Source organism: Bombina bombina, chromosome 7, assembly GCF_027579735.1.
Source record: "Bombina bombina isolate aBomBom1 chromosome 7, aBomBom1.pri, whole genome shotgun sequence".
NCBI classification, from domain to species: domain Eukaryota; kingdom Metazoa; phylum Chordata; class Amphibia; order Anura; family Bombinatoridae; genus Bombina; species Bombina bombina.
In genome coordinates this window covers 453,855,389-453,880,534 of record NC_069505.1, presented here as the reverse complement: position 1 = coordinate 453,880,534, position 25,146 = coordinate 453,855,389, and the positions used below count along the sequence as shown (strand labels likewise).

Genomic DNA, 25,146 nt, shown 5'->3' with positions numbered 1-25,146 from the left:
TTAGCTTGTTATCTATTACTACTCCCAAATCCCTTTCCTCCTGTGTTTGGCTAAGTGTTGTCCCATTTAAAAAATACGTAGCCTGCTTATTTTTACTTCCAAAATGTAGGACCTTACATTTTTCCGTATTAAATCTCATTTTCCATTCACTTGCCCATAGTTCTAATTTTAGCAAATCCCTTTGTAAAGAGAGTTCGTCCTGCTCTGACCTAATGACCTTACTTAACTTAGTATCATCTGCAAAAATAGAGATGTCGCTATTTAATCCTTGCTCCAAGTCATTTATAAAAATATTAAAAAGAACAGGGCCCAGTACTGATCCCTGGGGGATGCCACTGATTACCTTTGTCCAATCTGAGTATGATCCATTTACTACTACTCGTTGCTCCCTATCTTTTATCCAGTTATTTATCCATGAGCTAACATTTTCAGCTATTCCCAGTCCCTTAATTTTGTGCATTAATCTCTCATGTGGCACTGTATCAAATGCCTTTGCAAAATCTAAGTATATCACATCAACTGATTCCCCTTTATCTATATTTTTACTTACTTCCTCGTAGAATCTAATTAGATTAGTTTGACATGATCTATTTCTCCTAAAGCCATGCTGATTAGAACTCATAATCTTGTTTACACGAATATGCTCATCAATATAATCCCTTATAATCCCTTCAAATATCTTCCCCACTATTGATGTCAGACTAACTGGTCTATAGCTTCCTGGATCATCCCTGCTTCCCTTTTTGAAGAGTGGTACCACATCAGCTTTACGCCAATCCTGGGGTACCATGCCTGAGGATAATGAGTCTTGAAAAATTAAGAGTAAAGGTTTGTCTATAACAGTGCTAAATTCACTTAACACCCTTGGGTGTATTCCATCTGGGCCTGGAGTTTTATTTACCTTAATTTTTTTAAGTTTTTTCCTGATATCCTCTAAACAAAACCCAGTTAGTGGTATGGACTGACATGTTCTATTCTGTTCCAAAGTATCATTCAATGGTTCCTCTCTTGTGTATACTGAAGAAAAAAACTGGTTTAGTACCTCAGCCTTCTCCCTGTCATTATTTATCATGCTACCCTCCACACATTTTAATGTACCTATATTATCCTTCTTAGATTTTTTGCTATTTATGTACTTAAAGAACCTTTTAGGGTTAGACTTAGAATCCTTGGCAATTAATTTTTCATTTTCAATTTTGGCTAATTTGATTGCTTTTTTGCATGCTTTGTTACATTCCTTATAAATATTGTATGCTGAGTCTGTACTATTTTCTTTTAATAATTTAAATGCCCTACGTTTTTTCCTAATTTCTCTTAACACATTTTTATTTAGCCATAACGGCTTAGTTTTTTTATTTTTATTTTTATAACCATATGGTATGTATTGATATGTATATTTATTTAACACATTTTTAAATATTATCCATTTATCCTCTGTATTTTTATTAGAAAATACATTGTCCCAATTTATATTATTTAATGATTTCCTTAAATCGTTGAATTTTGCTTTCTTGAAATTAAAAATCTTAGTTAAGCCTTTAAAACACTGCATATGAAAAGAGATTTCAAATGTGACCATGTTATGATCACTGTTACCCAAATGTTCTTTAACTTCTATGTTTGATATTATATCTGTATTGTTTGATAGCACTAAATCCAATATAGCTTTACTCCTAGTTGGCTCCTCTATTAATTGTGACAAGAAGTTATCCCTGAGAACATTTTAAAATCTATCCCCCTTAGCTGAATTACTAGTTTCATTGGCCCAGTTTATATCAGGATAGTTAAAATCTCCCATAATTACAGCACTGTTATTAGCAGCCTTACCTATTTGGATAAGTAGTTGAGTTTCCTCCGGGTCACTAATGTTGGGAGGCTTGTAGCATGTTCCTAGTAATATTTTTTTAGGATTTTTCCCCCCACTCTTTATTTCAACCCACAGGGTCTCTACATTGTCACTTGTATCATAAATATCTTCCCTTATTGTAGGTTTAAGGTCAGGTTTAATATACATGCAAATTCCTCCACCCCTTTTATTATTCCTATCCCTCCTAAATAATGTATACCCCTCTAAGTTAACTGCCCAGTCATGTGAATCATCCCACCAAGTTTCAGTTATACTGATAACATCATAGTCCTCTTCTGCAACTAAGAGCGTCAGCTCCCCCATTTTACCTGTCATGCTTCTTGCATTTGTTGTCATACATTTAATTTTCATGTGCTTTCTGCTGCTACTTGGTGTACTTTCCTCTATACTTTCTAATGTGACATTTCTTAAGTCATCCCTTCCTTGAGATATTAAGGGAGTGACATATTCAGAGACTGATCTCTCTGTTCTATTTTGTTCTAATTGACCCTCCCCCCCTTTGCCTAGTTTAAAAGGTTCTCTAAACGTGCTACCATCCTTTCCCCCAACACACCTGCACCCATGTCATTCAGGTGCAATCCATCCTTACTGTACAAATTGTACCCTAGTGAAAAATCAGCCCAGTGTTCTAAAAAGTCAAACCCCTCATTTTTACACCATGTTTTTAGCCATGAATTAACAGACCTTAGCTCCTTCTGCCTTACTGAGTTAACACACGGCACTGGTAATATCTCAGAAAATATTACTTTGGAGGTCCTTGCTTTAAGCTTGCTACCTAACTCCCTGAAGTCATTTTTTAGGACTCTCCATCTCCCACTGATTCCTTCATTAGTACCAATATGCACCATGACTGCAGGATCAGACCCACATCCCTCTAACAATCTATCAATACGCTCCACAATATGCCTAACACGAGCCCCTGGAAGACAGCAAACTGTTCTATGTAAAGGGTCTGGATGACAAATTACCCTATCAACCTTCCTTATAATAGAGTCTCCTACCACCAACATCTGCCTGTGGCCCTGACTTGTATGCCCCTCTTCCATGACTGAAGGACTGCCCACCATAGTATGCTCCTCTTCCACAGCTAAAGGACTGTTCACTATACTAGGCAACACGGCCCTCTCTGACACTGCCACCCCTGAACTGATATCCCCAACATCTTCACTTAATCTTGCAAATCTATTGGGGTGTACCAGCTCAGAACTGGCCTGTCTCTTCTGCTTACTTCGCCCTCTTACTGTGACCCAGCTACATCCTGGAGTCTCCTCATCTGAATCCTCCCCATTCCCACTGCTGGAACCATTAACAACCAGCTCAGTCCTATCCATTTCCCTTTCAAGTGTCAGAATTTCATGTAGTGTTGCAATTCGTTCCTCCAGATCCCCAATACGAGTTTCTAAAGAGACAATATGCTCGCACTTGCCACAAACATATAATCCCAGAAGCGGCTGCTCCAGTGATGCAAACATGTGGCAAGCTGTACACTGAATGAGATTCTCACACATTCTTAATAAAAGGTTTAACTTAAAAGTATAAAATATATTTCCCCTTGGTTACCCCAAAACCTTGTTTGCCTAACTACCTTGGTTAGCTAACTATTATACTTAAACAGACAATGTTACTTTAACAGATAATCAATACAGCAAGCCTGAAAGAGCAAGCTCACAGAGTAAATGTGCTAAATTTATAGGCTTGCAAGGCCCACACAGGTGAAAATAATCCCACCCCTAATTACCCACACAGACAGAAAAAAAAAAAAAATGGAATGCTAGAAATAAAGTTATTTAGTTATTTCCTTTTTTAAAATTAAAAATGCAACCCTTGCAAAGCAAATAATTTATAAAATAGCTTGGTTAGCTATTATACTTAAACAGACAATGTTACTTTAACTGCTGTGTAATGTGACATTATACTGTGTCAGGGCACAGTGACTCCCTTTACTGACCCATCTGATCATGTGTGTATTTCTTACCTTCTGTCTGTGTCTCTGCATGTTCTCAGTAACATTATCACACAGCTGCACTCACCAGCTGAGCGGAGAGGTGACACTGCTGGGGAATGTGACATTATACAGTGTCAGGGCACAGTGACTCATAGAAACATAGAAACATAGATATTGACGGCAGATAAGAGCCATAGGCCCAGCAAGTCTGCCCGACCTTACCTAACAGTATAAACTTATCTAGTTCGTAGGATAGCCCTATGCTTGTCCCATGCATTTTTAAAGTCCCCCACAGTGTTTGTTGCTACTACCTCTTGAGGAAGTTTATTCCATAAATCAATCACTCTTTCTGTAAAGAAGTGCTTCCTCAAATTACTTCTGAATCTACTACCCTTTAGCTTGAGCTCATGACCCCTTGTTCTTGAATTTTCCATTTTATGTAAAATACCCACAGCCTCAGTTTTACTAAACCCTTTAATGTACTTGAAAGTTGCTATCATATCACCTCTTTCCCTTCTCTCCTCTAAGCTATACATATTTAGGTCATTGAGCCTATCCTGGTAAGTTTTATTTTTTAGACCATGTACCATTTTGGTAGCCCTCCTTTGCACAGATTCAAGTTTGTTAATATCCTTCTGAAGATATGGTCTCCAGAACTGCACACAATACTCAAGATGAGGCCTAACTGATGATCTATAAAGTGGCATAAGAACCTTACTATTTCTGCTGCAAATACCTCTACCAATACATCCAAGCATTCTGCTAGCCTTACTCGCTGCATTACTACATTGTTTACTAAGTTTTAAATCATCTGAAATAATAATTCCCAAGTCCTGTTCCTCGTCTGTAACAGTCAGTAAAGTGTCATTGAGTCTGTAATTAACATTTGGATTTTTCTTCCCTAAATGCATTATTTTACACTTTGCTGTGTTAAACTTTAGACCCCAGTCATTTGTCCAATCCTCCAATTGTTGTATATCACTTCTCATTTTGTCTACCCCCCCTGGAACATCCACTCTGTTGCAAATTTTTGTATCATCTGCAAAGAGACATACTTTCCCCTGTAGCCCTTTGCTGATATCGCAGATAAATATGTTAAACAAAACAGGCCCCAGAACTGACCCCTGAGGAACACCACTAGTAACAGCCCCCTCTGCTGAATGAACTCCATTTACTAAGACACTTTGTTTTCTGTCCTTAAGCCAGCATTCCACCCAGTTCACAATTTTTGAATCTAGACCAAGAAGATATAGTTTGTGAATAAGTTTATTGTGTGGGACGGTGTCAAATGCTTTGCTGAAATCTAGATATGCTACATCAACTGCTCCTCCCTTGTCTAATACTTTTGTTACATAATCAAAGAAGTCAATTAGATTAGTCTGACATGATCTCCCTGAAGTAAAACCATGCTGATTTTGGTCCTCTAAATTGTTTGTCTTTATGTAAGTCATAATTCTTTCTTTTAAGAGGCTTTCCATTAATTTCCCTACTACTGAAGTTAAACTAACTGGCCTGTAGTTGCCAGATTCTTCTCTACTGCCCTTTTTATGAAGGGGTATTACATTTGCTATTCTCCAATCATCTGGGACAGCTCCTGTTAATAGTGACTTATTAAACAGATCAGTTAATGGGACAGTTAGCACTGATCGAAGTTCTTTTAAAACCCTTGGATGAATATTATCAGGACCCACTGCCTTTGTAACATTTATTTTTGATAATGCTAACAAAACCTCATCCTCTGTAAAAAGATTACTGTTAAGCTTGTTTCTATTTTGCGTTGCATCCCTTAATGTAGACATTGTATCTTCACAATCTTTAGTGAAAACAGAACAGAAGTAATCATTGAGACAGTCTGCAATCTGCTTATCTCCTTCTATTATTCTCCCTTTACTGACCCATCTGACCCTGTGTGTAGTTCTCAGTAACATTATCCTGGCTCTGTCAGTAAAAGTGTGTAACAGAACCAGTCCCTGTGTCAGCGCTGAATGAGTTGTGTTTGTGTGTTTCAGGTGCCTATAAAGTGTGTGACAGAACCAGTCCCTGTGTCAGCACTGAATGAGTTGTGTCTGTGTTTCAGATGCCTATAAAGTGTGTGACAGAACCAGTCCCTGTGTCATCGCTGAATGAGTTGTGTGTGTGTGTTTCAGGTGCCTATAAAGTGTGTGACAGAACCAGTCCCTGTGTCAGCGCTGAATGAATTGTGTGTGTGTTTCAGGTGCCTTTATAGTGTGTGACAGAACCAGTCCCTGTGTCAGCGCTGAATGAATTGTGTGTGTCTTTCAGGTGCCTATAAAGTGTGTGACAGAACCAGTCCCTGTGTCAGCGCTGAATGAGTTGTGTGTGTGTTTCAGGTGCCTATAAAGTGTGTGACAGAACCAGTCCCTGTGTCAGCGCTGAATTAGTTGTGTGTGTGTTTCAGGTGCCTATAAAGTGTGTGACAGAACCAGTCCCTGTGTCAATGTGTGTTTCAGGTGCCTATAAAGTTTGTGACAGAACCAGTCCCTGTGTCAGTGCTGAATGAGTTGTGTGTGTGTGTGTTTCAGGTGCCTATAAAGTGTGTGACAGAAGGAGTCCCTGTGTCAGCGCTGAATGAGTTGTGTGTGTGTTTCAGGTGCCTATAAAGTGTGATGACGTTGCCGTGTATTTCTCTATGGAGGAGTGGGATTATATAGAGGGTCACAAGGAGCTTTACAAGGACGTCATGATGGAGACTCGGTAAGCACTAAGAACTATGGAGATCCCAGGAAATGAGAGCTCAGGTAATGCTGTGTAGTAATAAATATTCTATAGAAATTGACTTAACCACCAGTGAGTCCATCACATGTGAACTTATGAGCCGTCTTATTTTAAACGAGTTTTGTAGCAAACCAAAATACAAAAAAATAGTTTTTACTGGTTTATGAGTGGATTTTGTTTTTTCAAATGAATGTGAAGTCAATTATGTGTGTTAGCATTTTTATACACATTTTGTATTTTATTTATTTTTACTTAGAAAAAAAAACGTACGAGGAAATACATATTTAATTCCTAGGTTTTTGATTACTGTTAAGCTTGTTTCTATTTTGCGTTGCATCCCTTAATGTAGACATTGTATCTTCACAATCTTTAGTGAAAACAGAACAGAAGTAATCATTGAGACAGTCTGCTTATCTCCTTCTATTATTCTCCCTTTACTGACCCATCTGACCCTGTGTGTAGTTCTCAGTAACATTATCCTGGCTCTGTCAGTAAAAGTGTGTAACAGAACCAGTCCCTGTGTCAGCGCTGAATGAGTTGTGTGTGTGTGTTTCAGGTGCCTATAAAGTGTGTGACAGAACCAGTCCCTGTGTCAGCACTGAATGAGTTGTGTCTGTGTTTCAGATGCCTATAAAGTGTGTGACAGAACCAGTCCCTGTGTCATCGCTGAATGAGTTGTGTGTGTGTGTTTCAGGTGCCTATAAAGTGTGTGACAGAACCAGTCCCTGTGTCAGCGCTGAATGAATTGTGTGTGTGTGTTTCAGGTGCCTTTATAGTGTGTGACAGAACCAGTCCCTGTGTCAGCGCTGAATTGAGTTGTGTGTCTTTCAGGTGCCTATAAAGTGTGTGACAGAACCAGTCCCTGTGTCAGCGCTGAATGAGTTGTGTGTGTGTTTCAGGTGCCTATAAAGTGTGTGACAGAACCAGTCCCTGTGTCAGCGCTGAATTAGTTGTGTGTGTGTTTCAGGTGCCTATAAAGTGTGTGACAGAACCAGTCCCTGTGTCAATGTGTGTTTCAGGTGCCTATAAAGTTTGTGACAGAACCAGTCCCAGTGTCAGTGCTGAATGAGTTGTGTGTGTGTGTGTGTTTCAGGTGCCTATAAAGTGTGTGACAGAAGGAGTCCCTGTGTCAGCGCTGAATGAGTTGTGTGTGTGTTTCAGGTGCCTATAAAGTGTGATGACGTTGCCGTGTATTTCTCTATGGAGGAGTGGGATTATATAGAGGGTCACAAGGAGCTTTACAAGGACGTCATGATGGAGACTCGGTAAGCACTAAGAACTATGGAGATCCCAGGAAATGAGAGCTCAGGTAATGCTGTGTAGTAATAAATATTCTATAGAAATTGACTTAACCACCAGTGAGTCCATCACATGTGAACTTATGAGCCGTCTTATTTTAAACGAGTTTTGTAGCAAACCAAAATACAAAAAAATAGTTTTTACTGGTTTATGAGTGGATTTTGTTTTTTCAAATGAATGTGAAGTCAATTATGTGTGTTAGCATTTTTATACACATTTTGTACGAGGAAATACATATTTAATTCCTAGGTTTTTGATACAGACGACAATTACAGCACTGTTAGTGGTGAAAAACACCTTTCTAGAAGGTTTATTCAGCTGAGGACCATCTGTTTTAAGAAAAATAGAATATGTTTTAATATTAATTTTTTTAGATGCATCAAAAAGTTTTCATGTAATTTTAATAAAATAAACTGATTCTATTCTTTATCAGAACTAACCAGTCACAGTGATGAAAATCTAGACACAGCAGCACATGCAGAACTTGTACAGAATATTCAGCCACTGGAGACCCCATCAGACGTCGCTGCAGGTAATCGGGTGTGTCTTCATGATATCACATGATACTGTGTTGGGTAACCGGGCATCTTCATGCTATCCCATGATACTGCGTTGGGTAATCAGGCGAGTCTTCATGATATCACATTATACTGTGTTGGGTAACCGGGCATCTTCATGCTATCCCATGATACTGCGTTGGGTAATCAGGTGTGTCTTCATGCTATCCCATGATACTGCGTTGGGTAATTAGGCGTGTCTTCCTGATATCACATCATACTGTGTTGGGTAATTAGGTGTGTCTTCATATCACATTATACTGTGTTGGGTAACCGGGCATCTTCATGCTATCCCATGATACTGCGTTGGGTAATTAGGTGTGTCTTCATGATCTCACATCATACTGTGTTGGGTAATCAGGTGTGTCTTCATGATCTCACATCATACTGTGTTGGGTAATCAGGCGTGCCTTCATGTTCTCACATCATACTGTGTTGGGTAATCAGGCGTGCCTTCATGTTCTCACATCATACTGTGTTGGGTAATCAGGCGTGCCTTCATGTTCTCACATCATACTGTGTTGGGTAATCAGGTGAGCCTTCATGTTCTCACATCACACTGTGTTGGGTAATCAGGTGAGTCTTCATGATGTCACATCATACTGTGTTGGGTAATCAGGTGAGTCTTCATGATATCACATTATACTGTGTTGGGGAATGAGGTGAGTCTTCATGATGTCACATCATACTGTGTTGGGTTGTCTGGTGTGTCTTCATGATATCACATTATACTGCGTTGGGTAATCAGGCGAGTCTTCATGATATCACATTATACTGCTTTGGGTAATCAGGCGTCTTTATGATATTACATCATACTGTGTTGGGTAATCAGGCGAGTCTTCATGATATTGCATCATACTGCATTGGCTAATCGGGCTAGTCTTCATGATATCACATCATACTGTGTTGGGTAACCAGGTGAGTCTTCATGATATCACATCATACTGCGTTGTGTAATCAGGCGTCTTTATGATATTACATCATACTGCGTTGGGTAATCAGGCGTGTCTTCATGATATCACATCATACTGCGTTGGGTAATCAGGCGTGTCTTCATGATATCACATACGGCATTGGGTAATCAGGGGTGCCTTTATGATATCACATCATACTGTGTAGGGTAATCAGGCGTGTCTTCATGATATCACATGTGTTGGTTAATCAGGCGTGTCTTCATGATATCACATGTGTTGGTTAATCAGGCGAATCTTCATGATATCACGTGTTGGGTAATCAGGTGATACCTCATGATATCACATTATACGGCGTTGGGTAATCAGGTGAGTCTTTATGATATCACATCATACTGTGTTGGATAATCAGGCGTGTCTTCATGATATCACATGTGTTGGTTAATCAGGCGAGTCTTCATGATATCACATGTGTTGGGTAATCAGGCGAATCTTCATGATATCACATGTGTTGGGTAATCAGGTGAATCCTCATGATATCGCATTATATGGAGTTGGGTAATCAGGCGTGTCTTCATAATATCACATGTGTTGGTTAATCAGGCGTGTCTTCATGATATCACATGTGTTGGTTAATCAGGCGAGTCTTCATGATATCACATGTGTTGGGTAATCAGGCGAGTACTCATGATATCACATTATACGACGTTGGGTAATCAGGTGAGTCCTCATGATATCACATTATACGACGTTGGGTAATCAGGTGAGTCCTCATGATATCACATTATACGGCGTTGGGTAATCAGGTGAGTCCTCATGATATCACATTATACGACGTTGGGTAATCAGGTGAGTCCTCATGATATCACATTATACGACGTTGGGTAATCAGGTGAGTCCTCATGATATCACATTATACGGCGTTGGGTAATCAGGTGAGTCCTCATGATATCACATTATACGACGTTGGGTAATCAGGTGAGTCCTCATAATATCACATTATACGGCGTTGGGTAATCAGGTGAGTCCTCAAGATATCACATGTGTTGGTTAATCAGGCGAGTCTTCATGATATTGGTGTGTTGGGTTAATAAACTATGCGCTGTGGGGGTAAAAGCTAGGGAGTCTCGAAGAAGTAATCTCACAAACTTCAAAGTGGGGGTAAAATCTGGATTGGATGAGACTCTTAAGCGCTTGTGCTTAATTACCCAATAAGGAAAGATAGTCTTACTATATAGTTGGATTCAATGAGATCTATTTATTTTTAGAATTATAAATACATACAATAAAATTTAAAACAATAGAAATTGATTCTTAAAACAAATCTAACTGGTTGGCCAACCATACAGTGTGAATAAAATGTTATAATATGTTTTCCAATCCCTGTTACTTAGTGTGTTATACAAACATATCTGTATATTTGAATTTTTGAATTTTGGTTTAATTGCAGATATTTTTTATGGATTTGATATAGTGGACTTGTGAAGAAGTATGGTATCCACAAAGAATATTCGCAATATTAATTCTTAATTACCATATTTACCATATTCGTTTGTTTAAAGCTGAACATACATAATTAAAATAGCGTCAATGGTATCAACAATATAATTAAAATAGCGTCAATGGTATCAACAATAGTAACAAATAATAAAAGTGAAACAAAAATAAAGTGATACAGTAAAAATCGTATAAGTTATGAAAGATAAAGTCTTTCTGCCGTGATCGTTAGAGTAATTGTTAATTGCTTTTTGTTAAAAGCGCTGTTGTTAAGTCCTCCGTGGGGATAGTATGTGCGGGCGTGCTGCAACACGTTTTTATCTAATTGCTATATATATTGCGATTATAAGTCACTGTTAAGTAGTTTTGGTTATCTGTCCTTCACATTAACTTCCTTAGTTGGTGTAGGTATAATAAATCTTACCCGTTGTTTCTTTTGGGATACTTTGTTTCTGGTCTAGTTTCTTTTTGTACCCAATTCAATCTTTACTGTGATGAATGTGGATCGGAAGCCGGGATAGCCGCTGCCGGTGTTGTAGTGGTTTCAGTATGTCGAGTTGGTTTGTCTCTGCGATTACACACACTTGAAGAAGTAGATGCTGGGGTATTGTGGTAGTGTGCTTTAACCGTTAATCCTTTTGTCAGATGGCTGGGCTTTTTGCCTGGTTCAGGTTTTCAAAACCTCTTGAATTGTTGCGAATGTGTTCTGTTTAGATCCGTACTCTATTTGTTTCAGAGTATCCGATCTGCAGGTGTCCACAGGTTTCTTTAGGCCCAATTATTAGGTAAGGTATTTCAGTTGTTCTTGGCGGTCCTTTGAAAGGAGGACTAGGTGCTTTGAAGGTTGTTCTTGAACGCTTCAGAATATCTTTCAAGCGTATTTGTTGGTCCGTGGTTTGATGTAGTCTTGGCGGTCCACTTCGAAAGTGGACTATGAAAATGTTCAGTGTAGCAAGGAGTAGGCAACGCGTTTCAGCTGATTAATACAGCCTTTATCAAGCATATATGCTTGATAAAGGCTGTATTAATCAGCTGAAACGCGTTGCCTACTCCTTGCTACACTGAACATTTTCATAGTCCACTTTCGAAGTGGACCGCCAAGACTACATCAAACCACGGACCAACAAATACGCTTGAAAGATATTCTGAAGCGTTCAAGAACAACCTTCAAAGCACCTAGTCCTCCTTTCAAAGGACCGCCAAGAACAACTGAAATACCTTACCTAATAATTGGGCCTAAAGAAACCTGTGGACACCTGCAGATCGGATACTCTGAAACAAATAGAGTACGGATCTAAACAGAACACATTCGCAACAATTCAAGAGGTTTTGAAAACCTGAACCAGGCAAAAAGCCCAGCCATCTGACAAAAGGATTAACGGTTAAAGCACACTACCACAATACCCCAGCATCTACTTCTTCAAGTGTGTGTAATCGCAGAGACAAACCAACTCGACATACTGAAACCACTACAACACCGGCAGCGGCTATCCCGGCTTCCGATCCACATTCATCACAGTAAAGATTGAATTGGGTACAAAAAGAAACTAGACCAGAAACAAAGTATCCCAAAAGAAACAACGGGTAAGATTTATTATACCTACACCAACTAAGGAAGTTAATGTGAAGGACAGATAACCAAAACTACTTAACAGTGACTTATAATCGCAATATATATAGCAATTAGATAAAAACGTGTTGCAGCACGCCCGCACATACTATCCCCACGGAGGACTTAACAACAGCGCTTTTAACAAAAAGCAATTAACAATTACTCTAACGATCACGGCAGAAAGACTTTATCTTTCATAACTTATACGATTTTTACTGTATCACTTTATTTTTGTTTCACTTTTATTATTTGTTACTATTGTTGATACCATTGACGCTATTTTAATTATATTGTTGATACCATTGACGCTATTTTAATTATGTATGTTCAGCTTTAAACAAACGAATATGGTAAATATGGTAATTAAGAATTAATATTGCGAATATTCTTTGTGGATACCATACTTCTTCACAAGTCCACTATATCAAATCCATAAAAAATATCTGCAATTAAACCAAAATTCAAAAATTCAAATATACAGATATGTTTGTATAACACACTAAGTAACAGGGATTGGAAAACATATTATAACATTTTATTCACACTGTATGGTTGGCCAACCAGTTAGATTTGTTTTAAGAATCAATTTCTATTGTTTTAAATTTTATTGTATGTATTTATAATTCTAAAAATAAATAGATCTCATTGAATCCAACTACATAGTAAGACTATCTTTCCTTATTGGGTAATTAAGCACAAGCGCTTAAGAGTCTCATCCAATCCAGAGTCTTCATGATATCACATGTGTTGGTTAATCAGGCGAGTCTTCATGATATCACATGTGTTGGGTAATCAGGTGAGTCCTCATGATATCACATTATACGACGTTGGGTACAGGGTACAGGTGAGTGTATGTGTGTGATGTGTCTGAGGGATACAGGGCACAGGTGAGTGTATGTGTGTGATGTGTCTGAGGGATACAGGGTACAGGTGAGTGTACGTGTGTGATGTGTCTGAGGGATACAGGGTACAGGTGAGTGTATGTGTGTGATGTGTCTGAGGGGTACAGGTGAGTGTATATGTGTGATGTGTCTGAGGGATACAGGGTACAGGTGAGTGTATGTGTGTGATGTGTCTGAGAGATACAGGGTACAGGTGAGTGTATGTGTGTGATGTGTCTGAGGGATACAGGGTACAGGTGAGTGTACGTGTGTTATGTGTCTGAGAGATACAGGGTACAGGTGAGTGTATGTGTGTAATGTGTCTGAGGGATACAGGGTACAGGTGAGTGTATGTGTGTGATGTGTCTGAGGGATACAGGGTAGAGGTGAGTATATGTGTATGATGTGTCTGAGGGGTACAGGGATACAGGTGAGTGTATGTGTGTGATGTGTCTGAGGGATACAGGGTACAAGTGAGTGTATATGTGTGATGTGTATGAGGGATACGGGGTACAGGTGAGTGTATGTTTGTGATTTGTACTAGGGATATGGGGTACAGGTGAGTGTATGTGTGTGATGTGTCTGAGGGATACAGGGTACAGGTGTGTGTATTTGTGTGATGTGTCTGAGGGATACAGGGTACAGGTGAGTGTATGTGTGTGGTGTGTACAGGGTAGAGGTGAGTATATGTGTATGATGTGTCTGAGGGGTACAGGGATACAGGTGAGTGTATGTGTGTGATGTGTCTGAGGGATACAGGGTACAAGTGAGTGTATATGTGTGTGATGTGTATGAGGGATACGGGGTACAGGTGAGTGTATGTTTGTGATTTGTACGAGGGATATGGGGTACAGGTGAGTGTATGTGTGTGATGTGTCTGAGGGATACAGGGTACAGGTGAGTGTATGTGTGTGATGTGTCTGAGGGATACAGGGTACAGGTGAGTGTACGTGTGTTATGTGTCTGAGAGATACAGGGTACAGGTGAGTGTATGTGTGTAATGTGTCTGAGGGATACAGGGTACAGGTGAGTGTATGTGTGTGATGTGTCTGAGGGATACAGGGTAGAGGTGAGTATATGTGTATGATGTGTCTGAGGGGTACAGGGATACAGGTGAGTGTATGTGTGTGATGTGTCTGAGGGATACAGGGTACAAGTGAGTGTATATGTGTGATGTGTATGAGGGATACGGGGTACAGGTGAGTGTATGTTTGTGATTTGTACTAGGGATATGGGGTACAGGTGAGTGTATGTGTGTGATGTGTCTGAGGGATACAGGGTACAGGTGTGTGTATTTGTGTGATGTGTCTGAGGGATACAGGGTACAGGTGAGTGTATGTGTGTGGTGTGTACAGGGTAGAGGTGAGTATATGTGTATGATGTGTCTGAGGGGTACAGGGATACAGGTGAGTGTATGTGTGTGATGTGTCTGAGGGATACAGGGTACAGGTGAGTGTATGTGGGATGTGACTGAGGGATACAGGGTACATGTGAGTGTATATGTGTGTGATGTGTCTGAGGGATACAGGGTACAGGTGAGTATATATGTGTGATGTGTCTGAGGGATACAGGGTACAGGTGAGTGTATGTGTGTGATGTGTCTGAGGGAAACATGGTACAGGTGAGTGTATATGTGTGATGTGTCTGAAGGATACAGGGTACCGGTGAGTGTACGTGTGTGATGTGTCTGAGGGATACAGGGTACAGGTGAGTGTATGTGTGTGATGTGTCTGAGGGATACAGTGTACAAGTGAGTGTATATGTGTGATGTGTCTGAGGGATACAGGGTACAGGTGAGTGTATGTGTGTGATGTGTCTGAGGTATACAGGGTACATGTGAGTATATATGTGTGATGTGTCTGAGGGATACAGGGTACAGGTGAGTGTATGTGTGTGATGTGTCTGAGGGATACAGTGTACAAGTGAGTGTATGTGTGTGATGCATCTGAGGGATACAGGTGAGTGTACGTGTGTGATGGGTCTTAAGGACCCAGGTAAGTGTACATATATTACTTTCAGATATGGTAACTTGCTTGTTCAGAGGCAGAAAGCAATACCCATTTTTGTGTTTACAGGTGATGTTAAGACTGAAGTGACACGTAATGCTGAACAAACTCTTGATCTATATGTACAGAGTCATCGGGAAGCTGTGAATGAGGAAATCAGTGACAATATCAGTACAGGTGAGTGTATGTGTGTGATGTGTCTGAGAGATACAGGGTACAGGTGAGTGTATGTGTGTGATGTGTCTGAGGGATACAGGGTACAGGTGAGTGTATGTGTGTGATGTGTCTGAGGGATACAGGGTACAGGTGAGTGTACGTGTGTGATGTGTCTGAGAGATACAGGGTACAGGTGAGTGTATGTGTGTAATGTGTCTGAGGGATACAGGGTACAGGTGAGTGTATATGTGTGTGATGTGTCTGAGGGATACAGGGTACAGGTGAGTGTATGTGTGTGATGTGTCTGAGGGATACAGGGTACAGGTGAGTGTATATGTGTGTGATGTGTCTGAGGGATACAGGGTACAGGTGAGTGTATGTGTGTGATGTATCTGAGGTATACAGGGTACAGGTGAGTGTATGTGTGTGATGTATCTGAGGTATAAGGGTACAGGTGAGTATATGTGTGTGGTGTGTCTGAGGGATACAGGGTACAGGTGAGTGTATGTGTGTGATGTGTCTGAGGGATACAGTGTACAAGTGAGTGTATGTGTGTGATGCATCTGAGGGATACAGGTGAGTGTACGTGTGTGATGGGTCTTAAGGACCCAGGTAAGTGTACATATATTACTTTCAGATATGGTAACTTGCTTGTTCAGAGGCAGAAAGCAATACCCATTTTTGTGTTTACACGTGATGTTAAGACTGAAGTGACACTTAATGCTGAACAAACTCTTGATCTATATGTACAGAGTCATCGGGAAGCTGTGAATGAGGAAATCAGTGACAATATCAGTACAGGTGAATGTATGTGTGTGATGTGTCTGAGAGATACAGGGTACAGGTGAGTGTATGTGTGTGTGATGTGTCTGAGGGATACAGGGTACAGGTGAGTGTATGTGTGTGATGTGTCTGAGGGATACAGGGTACAGGTGAGTGTATATGTGTGTGATGTGTCTGAGGGATACAGGGTACAGGTGAGTGTATATGTGTGTGATGTGTCTGAGGGATACAGGGTACAGGTAAGTGTATGTGTGTGATGTGTCAGGGATATAGGGCACAGGTGAGTGTATGTGTGTGATGTGTATGAGAGATACAGGGTACAAGTGAGCGTATGTGTGTGATGTGTCTTAGGGATACAGGGTACAAGCAAGTGTATATGTGTGATGTGTCTGAGGGATACAGGGTACAGGTGAGTGTATGTGTGTAATGTGTCAGGGATATAGGGCACAGGTGAGTGTATGTGTGTGATGTGTATGAGGGATACGGGGTACAGGTGAGTGTATATGTGTGTGATGTGTCTGAGGGATACAGGGTACAGGTAAGTGTATGTGTGTGATGTGTATGAGGGATACGGGGTACAGGTGAGTGTATGTGTGTGATTTGTACGAGGGATATGGGGTACAGGTGAGTGTATGTGTGTGATGTGTGTGAGGGATACAGGGCACAGGTAAGTGTACGTGTGTGATGTGTCTGAGGGATACAGGGTACAGGTGAGTGTATGTGTGTGATATGTCTGAGGGATACAGGGTACAGGTGAGTGTATGTGTGTGATCTGTCTGAGGAGTACAGGGTACAGGTGAGTGTATGTGTGTGATGTGTCTGATGGGTACAGGTGAGTGTATGTGTGTGATGTGTATGAGGGATACAGGGTACAGGTGAGTGTATGCGTGTGATGTGTCTCAGAGATACAGGGTACTGGGGAGTGTATGTGTATGTGTGTGTGTGATGTGTCTGATGGATACAGGGTACAGGTGAGTGTATGTGTGTGATGTGTCTGAGGAGTACAGGGTACAGGTGAGTGTATGTGTGTGATGTGTCTGATGGGTACAGGTGAGTGTATGTGTGTGATGTGTATGAGGGATACAGGGTACAGGTGAGTGTATGTGTGTGATGTGTCTGAAGGATACAGGGTACAGGTGAGTGTATGTGTGTGATGTGTGTGTGGGATACACGGTACAGGTGAGTGTATGTGCGTGATGTGTGTGAGGGATACACGGTACAGGTGAGTGTATGTGTGTGATGTGTCTGAGGGATACAGGGTACAGGTGAGTGTGTGTGTGTGTGTGTGATGTGTGTGAGGGATACAGGGTACAGGTGAGTGTATGTGTGTGATGTGTCTGAGGGATACAAGGTACAGGTGAGTGTATATGTGTGATGTGTCTGATGGATACAGGATACAGGAGAGTATATGTGTGTGATGTGTCTGATGGATACAGGATACAGGAGAGTATATGTGTGTGATGTGTCTGAGGGATACAGGGTACAGGTGAGTGTATGTGTGTGATGTGTCTGACGGATACAGGGTACAGGGGAGTGTATGTGTGTGTGATGTGTCAGAAGGATACAGGGTACATGTAAGTGTATGTGTGTGATGTGTCTGAGGGATACAGGGTACAGGTGAGTGTATGTGTGTGATGTGTCTGAGGGATACAGGGTATAGGTGAGTGTATGTGTGTGATGTTGTCACGGTACCAACAGGATACCAAGGGTTAACACCAGATGAACAATGTCCTGAATATGGGATCAGCAACTCACAACCCAGCCAGTTTTCCCCTCACACATGAGACCAGGCTCCACATTGCAGGTTTTAAAACAGAATGACATTTATTAAAACTATATGCCTAGTATTTATGCAGGTCTGACCCCAGCTGGGGGGTTGAAAGAATATTGTACATTAGATAGAGAGCAAACGCCCTTTGACATGCCACAATAGAAATTACATTACTTAAGCAGATAACAATTTAAACACAAGAAAACAATGCAGTCCATCTTATCAACTAGCAGCCTGACTCTGGAGATGATTAGACCATGGGAACGTTTATCACTAAACTTAATTAGAGCACACAATAGCTGATGCCAGCAACCTTGTATTTAGAAAATAGCTTCTGAGAGCTGAACAAAGTTAACTCTTTCTTACATTATAGTCCAGAAGTGGCTAGGTTTGCCACTATGCTCCCCCTTGTGGAACACTCCGACAGACCCGGCTTGACCCTTTGGCGGGTCAACCTGGGGATGACCGGACTAGGAGGTGGTAGGCATGTCAGTTTGCCAGGACAATCCATCTGTATTCCCATTATGAGAGAGAATTCCTGTCCGTATAGATAAGGGTTCAACTTCTTCAGTGCCCAGACCAGGGCTAAATAGTCCTTCAAAATCTCATCAGCTTCTTTACGCGTTTTTTGTACCTGCTCTTTACAGGTATCCACAATCCCTTCATACTGACATAGGGTGCCCTCGAGTTGCTGCACCTCACTATGAGCCAGCGTCAGCTTCTCCTCAAGTGTCGCTAAGTTTGTCTTTAATGTTTCATGTTCCACTCTCAAGCTGGTGTTTTCTGCAGTCTGTCGGTGCAGCTTGTCTAGCAGAGATTCCTGTTCTAAACGTGCTTTTTCCTCTGCACTCCTCTTCTCTCCTGCTAGCACTGTTACATGATTATTTAACGTGACCATTTCATCCTCTACGTGTCTCTTCTCCTTCATCAGCGCATTGTAACGGGACTTCCACGTATCAATAGCAGATAGAGATTTACTGCGCTCAGCGTCCTGGGGCTTAGCAGCAGGTGGGTCAGTCTCTGCTGCACGGATCTGGGCACGGGTAGTCACAGGGTTAACATCAGCGGGACCCATGGGAGCATAGGCAGAAACAAGGGGGGCCAAGTCATTTCCAAGGAGAACATCAGCAGGTAAGTCCTTCTTGACCCCCACATTCACAGGTCTAGCGCCCACTCCCCAATCCAAATGTACCCTGGCAACAGGTAGGCGGAACACAGTGCCCCCTGCCACCCTCACAGCCACAGTGTCTCCAGTGTGCTGTTTCTCAGACACCAAGTTCTTTTGAAGCAAGGTCATGGTAGCACCAGTATCCCGTAGACCACTGACCTCCTTCCCATTCACTTTAACCAGTTGCCGGTTATTCCGGTGGGCAGCTTGTATGGGGTCTGCTTCATGTAGGCTGCCCCAGCATTCTGGCGCCTCTACGTAGCGGGCCGCAGGCTGAGGATTACGTGGGATTCCGCCGGCGGGTCTTCTCCAGGACTGGGCTTGGTTCGCTGCGTTTAGGGGACACTCTGGTCTTTTGTGCCCTAGTTGCTTACATCCAAAGCACCGAATAGGTTGTGAGTAGCCCCGCGAATTGAACCGGGCTCTCTGAGGGTAGTTTGTGGCTGGAGGCCGTGTGGTATAGCGGTGCGCCGGGGGTTGGTAACTGGCAGCTGCTGGGGTGACTGGGGGTCTGTACTCCACTCTAGCAGGGGGCTTAGTGGTAGCAGTGTCCAGTTTGCGGGCATCCGTATACTCATCTGCTAGGCGAGCAGCTTCATGCAGGGTGGAGGGTTTACGGTCCCGAACCCACTCTCTAACTCCTGCTGATAACTTGTCAAAGCAATGTTCCAACAGGAATAGCTGCAGCACCTCTTCCCCAGATACGGCTTGGCACCCCGCTACCCAGTGAGCTGCTGTGCGGTGCACCTTACATGCCCACTCAACGTAGGAATCACCAGCTAATTTAACAGTGCCTCTGAACCGCCTCCGGTATGCCTCCGGTGTAATAGCATATCTTTCCAAGATCGCGCTCTTCACTTTAGCGTAATCCTTGCTGTCCTCCCTGGGTACAGCGCGATACGCTTCCGCTGCCCTACCGGCTAGCTTGCCTGCTAGCACCGGCACCCATACGGACTGCTCCAAATCATGTAACTCGCACAGTCTCTCAAAATCCTGTAAATACCCATCGATCTCATCCTTCTCCTCACAAAACATTTTAAAGGCATGGTATGGGATTTTGGGTCTTACTGGGTTGCTGAGTGCTTCCGAAATGGATTCTGCTCGAGAGGATGCATTCCGCGGACTGTGTGCCATCACGTACTCCTGCACATCTGCCATTACCACGGATAGCATGTCCCGTGGTACAGGTTGGGGTAAAAATTCCAGCCTGGTCCTCATTTCCCTCTGGTATAGGGTCTCCTCCATGGCTGCTGGAGGCGTAGCGCTGCGAGCTCTGTCTCCCTCCATCAGCTCGGCAATTAATATAGCCTTGGGTTTGCTGCTGCCTATCTTTCCCCTGGCTTCTAGCAGTTCCTTTAACGTTTGTCTCTTTAGCTTAGAATAATCTGTCTCCATTCACTTCGGTCTCTGGTACTCCTTCCATCTTAGTCAGTATTGTATTAATCCCCCTCTTCCTGAGGTTACTGGCTTGTGTAGTTGCTCTTCTGGGCGATAAGGTTCATCCCGTCGCTTGCCACCAATTGTCACGGTACCAACAGGATACCAAGGGTTAACACCAGATGAACAATGTCCTGAATATGGGATCAGCAACTCACAACCCAGCCAGTTTTCCCCTCACACATGAGACCAGGCTCCACATTGCAGGTTTTAAAACAGAATGACATTTATTAAAACTATATGCCTAGTATTTATGCAGGTCTGACCCCAGCTGGGGTTTGAAAGAATATTGTACATTAGATAGAGAGCAAACGCCCTTTGACATGCCACAATAGAAATTACATTACTTAAGCAGATAACAATTTAAACACAAGAAAACAATGCAGTCCATCTTATCAACTAGCAGCCTGACTCTGGAGATGATTAGACAATGGGAATGTTTATCACTAAATTTAATTAGAGCACACAATAGCTGATGCCAGCAACCTTGTATTTAGAAAATAGCTTCTGAGAGCTGAACAAAGTTAACTCTTTCTTACATTATAGTCCAGAAAGTGGCTAGGTTTGCCACAGATGTGTCTGAGGGATACAGGGTACAGGTGAGTGTGTGTGTGTGTGTGTGAGGGATACACGGTACAGGTGAGTGTATGTGTGTGATGTGTCTGAGGGATACAGGGTACAGGTGAGTGTATGCGTGTGATGTGTCTGAGAGATACAGGGTACAGGTGAGTGTTTGTGTGTGATGTGTCTGAGGGATACAGGGTACAGGTGAGTGCACGTGTGTGATGTGTCTGAGGGATACAGGGTACATGTGAGTGTATGTGTGTGATGTGTCTGAGGGATACAGGGTACAGGTGAGTGTATGTGTGTGATGTGTCTGAGGGATACAGGGTACAGGTGAGTGTATGTGTGTGATGTGTCTGAGGGATACAGGCTACCGGTGAGTGCACGTGTGTGATGTGTCTGAGGGATACAGGGTACAGGTGAGTGTATGTGTGTGATGTGTCTGAGGGATACAGGGTACAGGTGAGTGTATGTGTGTGATGTGTCTGAGGGATACAGGGTACAGGTGAGTGTATGTGTGTGATGTGTCTGAGGGATACAGGGTACAGGTGAGTGTATGTGCGTGATGTGTGTGTGTGAGGGATACACGGTACAGGTGAGTGTATGTGTGTGATGTATCTAAGGGATACAGGGTACAGGTGAGTGTATGTATGTGATGTGTCTGAGGGATACAGGGTACAGGTCAGTGTATGTGTGTGATGGATACAGGGTACAGGTGAGTGTATGTGTGTGATGTGTCTGAGGGATACAGGGTACATGTAAGTGTATGTGTGTGATGTGTCTGAGGGATACACGGTACAGGTGAGTGTATGTGTGTGATGTGTCTGAGGGATACAGGGTACAGGTGAGTGTATGTGTGTGATGTATCTGAGGGATACAGGGTACAGGTGAGTGTATGTGTGTGATGTGTCTGAGGGATACAGGGTACAGGTCAGTGTATGTGTGTGATGTGTGTGATGGGTACAGGTGATTGTATGTGTGTGATGTGTCTGAGGGATACAGGGTACATGTAAGTGTATGTGTGTGATGTGTCTGAGGGATACAGGGTACAGGTGAGTGTATGTGTGTGATGTGTCTGAGGGATACAGGATACAGGTGAGTGTATGTGTGTGATGTGTCTGAGGTATACAGGGTACAGGTGAGTGTATGTGTGTGATGTGTCTGAGGGATACAGGGTACAGGTGAGTGTATGTGTGTGATGTGTCTGAGGGATACAGGGTACAGGTGAGTTTACATATGTCACTTTCAGATATGTCAATTTGCTTTTTTAGAGGCAGAAGGCATTGACCATGTTTATATGTTATTTGCAGGTGATGTTAAGACTGAAGTCACATTTGATGCTGAACAAACACATGATCTATATGTAGAAAGTCAATTGGAAGCTGTGAATGAGGAAATCAGTGATAATACCAATACAGGTGAGTGTCTAAGGGTTACAAATCACCTGCCCTACTAGGTACAGGGAGGTTTTTAATTAAGAGTAGGGAGTATGTGTTAAAGCTCCTAATCCCCCCCATATGACACACTTGCATAGAAAAACCCTGTTATTGGTAAGTAATATGATATCATTTATATAGGACTAAATTAAGTGCACGAGTGGCAGGCTAGCCGCATAACCAGGTTAGTTCCTGGGTATCGGTTTTGGGGTGATCACGGGTGGCAGGCTAGCCGCTTATCCAGGTAAGTTCCGGGTACCGGGTTTGGGGTGATCACGAGTGGCAGGCTAGCCGCATAACCAGTTGAGTACCGGGTTTGGGGTGATCACGAGTGGCAGGCTAGCCACATAACCAGGTGAGTTCCGGGTACCGAATTTGGGGTGATCACGAGTTGCTGGCTAGCCGCATAACCAGGTGAGTTCCGGGTACCGAGTTTGGGGTGATCACGAGTGGCAGGCTAGCCGCATAACCAGGTGAGTTCCGGGTACCGGGTTTGGGGTGATCACGAGTGGCAGGCTAGCCGCATAACCAGGTGATTTCCGGGTACCGGGTTTGGGGTGATCACGAGTGGCAGGCTAGCCGCATAACCAGGTGAGTTCCGTATACCGGGTTTGGGGTGATCACGAGTGGCAGGCTTGCCGCATAACCAGGTGAGTTCCGGGTACCGGGTTTGGGGTGATCACGAGTGGCAGGCTAGCCGCATAACCAGGTGAGTTCCGGGCAACTTTGTGAGATTACAGGAAGGATCAGAGACATCCTCTAGATAAGCGATACAACTTAGACAGCCTCCAGAAGTAAGAGGTATTTTGTATCTTGTGCTAGGCTTGTGAGAGGCCAGTTCATGGATAACCCTTTGTGCGGTCACTTAGTATCTGGCTTTGTTGCACCTCTTTGGACACGGATTTCTCTGTGCCTGATTTGACTTCACCTTTGTTTTGACAAGGGAACATATTTGTATTTTTCCAGCACCCACTGTTTAACCTCATATACATTTTGCAATGTTACATAACTTGATCTGTTCATATGTTTTATTATATAGCTTTATCTCAGCGGATTTGATCTGATCTGTCATTTCTAAGGGGCTTTTTATAGGGGTTATTTCCTCCTTTTTATGCCATTGCGTACTTTGTGAGTACTTTGTGTATTTAATCCATTCTTCTGATCTCTGGGAGATGCCCCAGTATAGGACTTGTTTTTTATGTTCTTATCTTTATGTTTTCTCTTACTTGGTGTATTCAGTCCACGGATTCATCCTTACTTGTGGGATATTCTCAATCCCTACATGAAGTGGCAAAGAGAGCACACAGCAAAGCTGTCCATATAGCTCCCCTCAGGCTCCGCCCCCCCAGTCATTCTCTTTGCCGCTCTAACAAGTAGCATCTCCACGGGAGGGTAAAGAGTATGTTGTGTTAGATTTGTAGTTTTTATTTCTTCAATCAAGAGTTTGTTATTTTAAAATAGTGCCGGTTTGTACTATTTACTCTGAGGCAGAAAGTGATGAAGATTTCTGCTGAGAGGAAAAAGATTTTAGCATGTTGTAACTAAAATCCATTGCTGTTCCCACGCAGGACTGTTGAGTACAGGAGAACTTCAGTTGGGGGGAACAGTTTGCAGGCTTATACTGCTTCAGGTATGTTCAGTCATTTTTTCTAACGACCTGGTAGTGCTAGAAGACTGACAGAAATCCCATGAGGGAAGGTAAGCCATTTTCTGAGACACAGTATAGAATGATGGCTTCAGTTAAGGGCTTTAATACTGACAGACACTGTGATGGGCTAAATCTATTACTTTATTAGGGTAATCTTATATTTATTAAGCGTTTTAGACGTTGGAAACACTTTTTGGGGACTTTTTTTACGCCTGGCATTTTGTAAGACAGCTAATCTGACTCAGAAAGGCCCCATAACTCTGGAGTAATGAAGGAGGGGGCCTCATTTTCGCGCCTCAATTGCTCAGTTGATTTGCAACACAGCTCCATGCAGCTTCATGTGCAGAGCCTTTAGAGTACAGGAGGACTTCAGGGAGGCTTAATTTACACCTGCAAATAACCCTAAAGGAAGGTAAAGCCACAGCAAAGACTGTGGCATCGTACTGTAGTGGGTAAAACCGGGTGTTTACTTCATTTTGCTCCGGTTTGGGCATTAAGGGGTTAAACGATTTTAAAATCTGTGTGCAATCATTTCAAGGCATTAGGATCGTGTGGTGAAAATTTCATTAAGATCGGATGTTTTTTGATGATTTGGTAAAAAAAGTGTGTGCCTTTTATTATTTAAAGAGACAGTAACTTTTTTTTAAAAAGTATTTTTTTCAATATTTTTTATTGTTGTCTGAATCTGTCAAACATGTCTGAGCCTTCAGATAGACCTTGTTCTTTATGTTCAAAAGCCATGGCAGTACCCCCATTGCATTTATGTTTAAAGTGTGCAAAAACATCTAAGCATTTTAAAGATCATCCAGTGACAATTAAAAATGCTGCCCAAGATGATTCCTTAACGGAGGGTAATGAGGATAGTCCTTCTT

At 42.2% G+C, this 25,146-nt stretch overlaps 1 protein-coding gene across 1 annotated transcript in view; it reads left to right on the top strand.

The window, feature by feature from the left end:
• Nucleotides 1-15,280: 15,280 nt before the first annotated feature.
• Nucleotides 15,281-25,146, top strand: part of LOC128636428 (gastrula zinc finger protein XlCGF8.2DB-like) — a 40,194-nt gene continuing 30,328 nt past the window's right edge. Inside the window, exons 1-3 of the mRNA XM_053689442.1 lie at nt 15,281-15,299; nt 15,381-15,482; nt 22,501-22,608. Coding sequence (XP_053545417.1) covers nt 15,281-15,299; nt 15,381-15,482; nt 22,501-22,608 — 229 coding nt within the window. The remainder of the gene's footprint in view (nt 15,300-15,380; nt 15,483-22,500; nt 22,609-25,146) is intronic.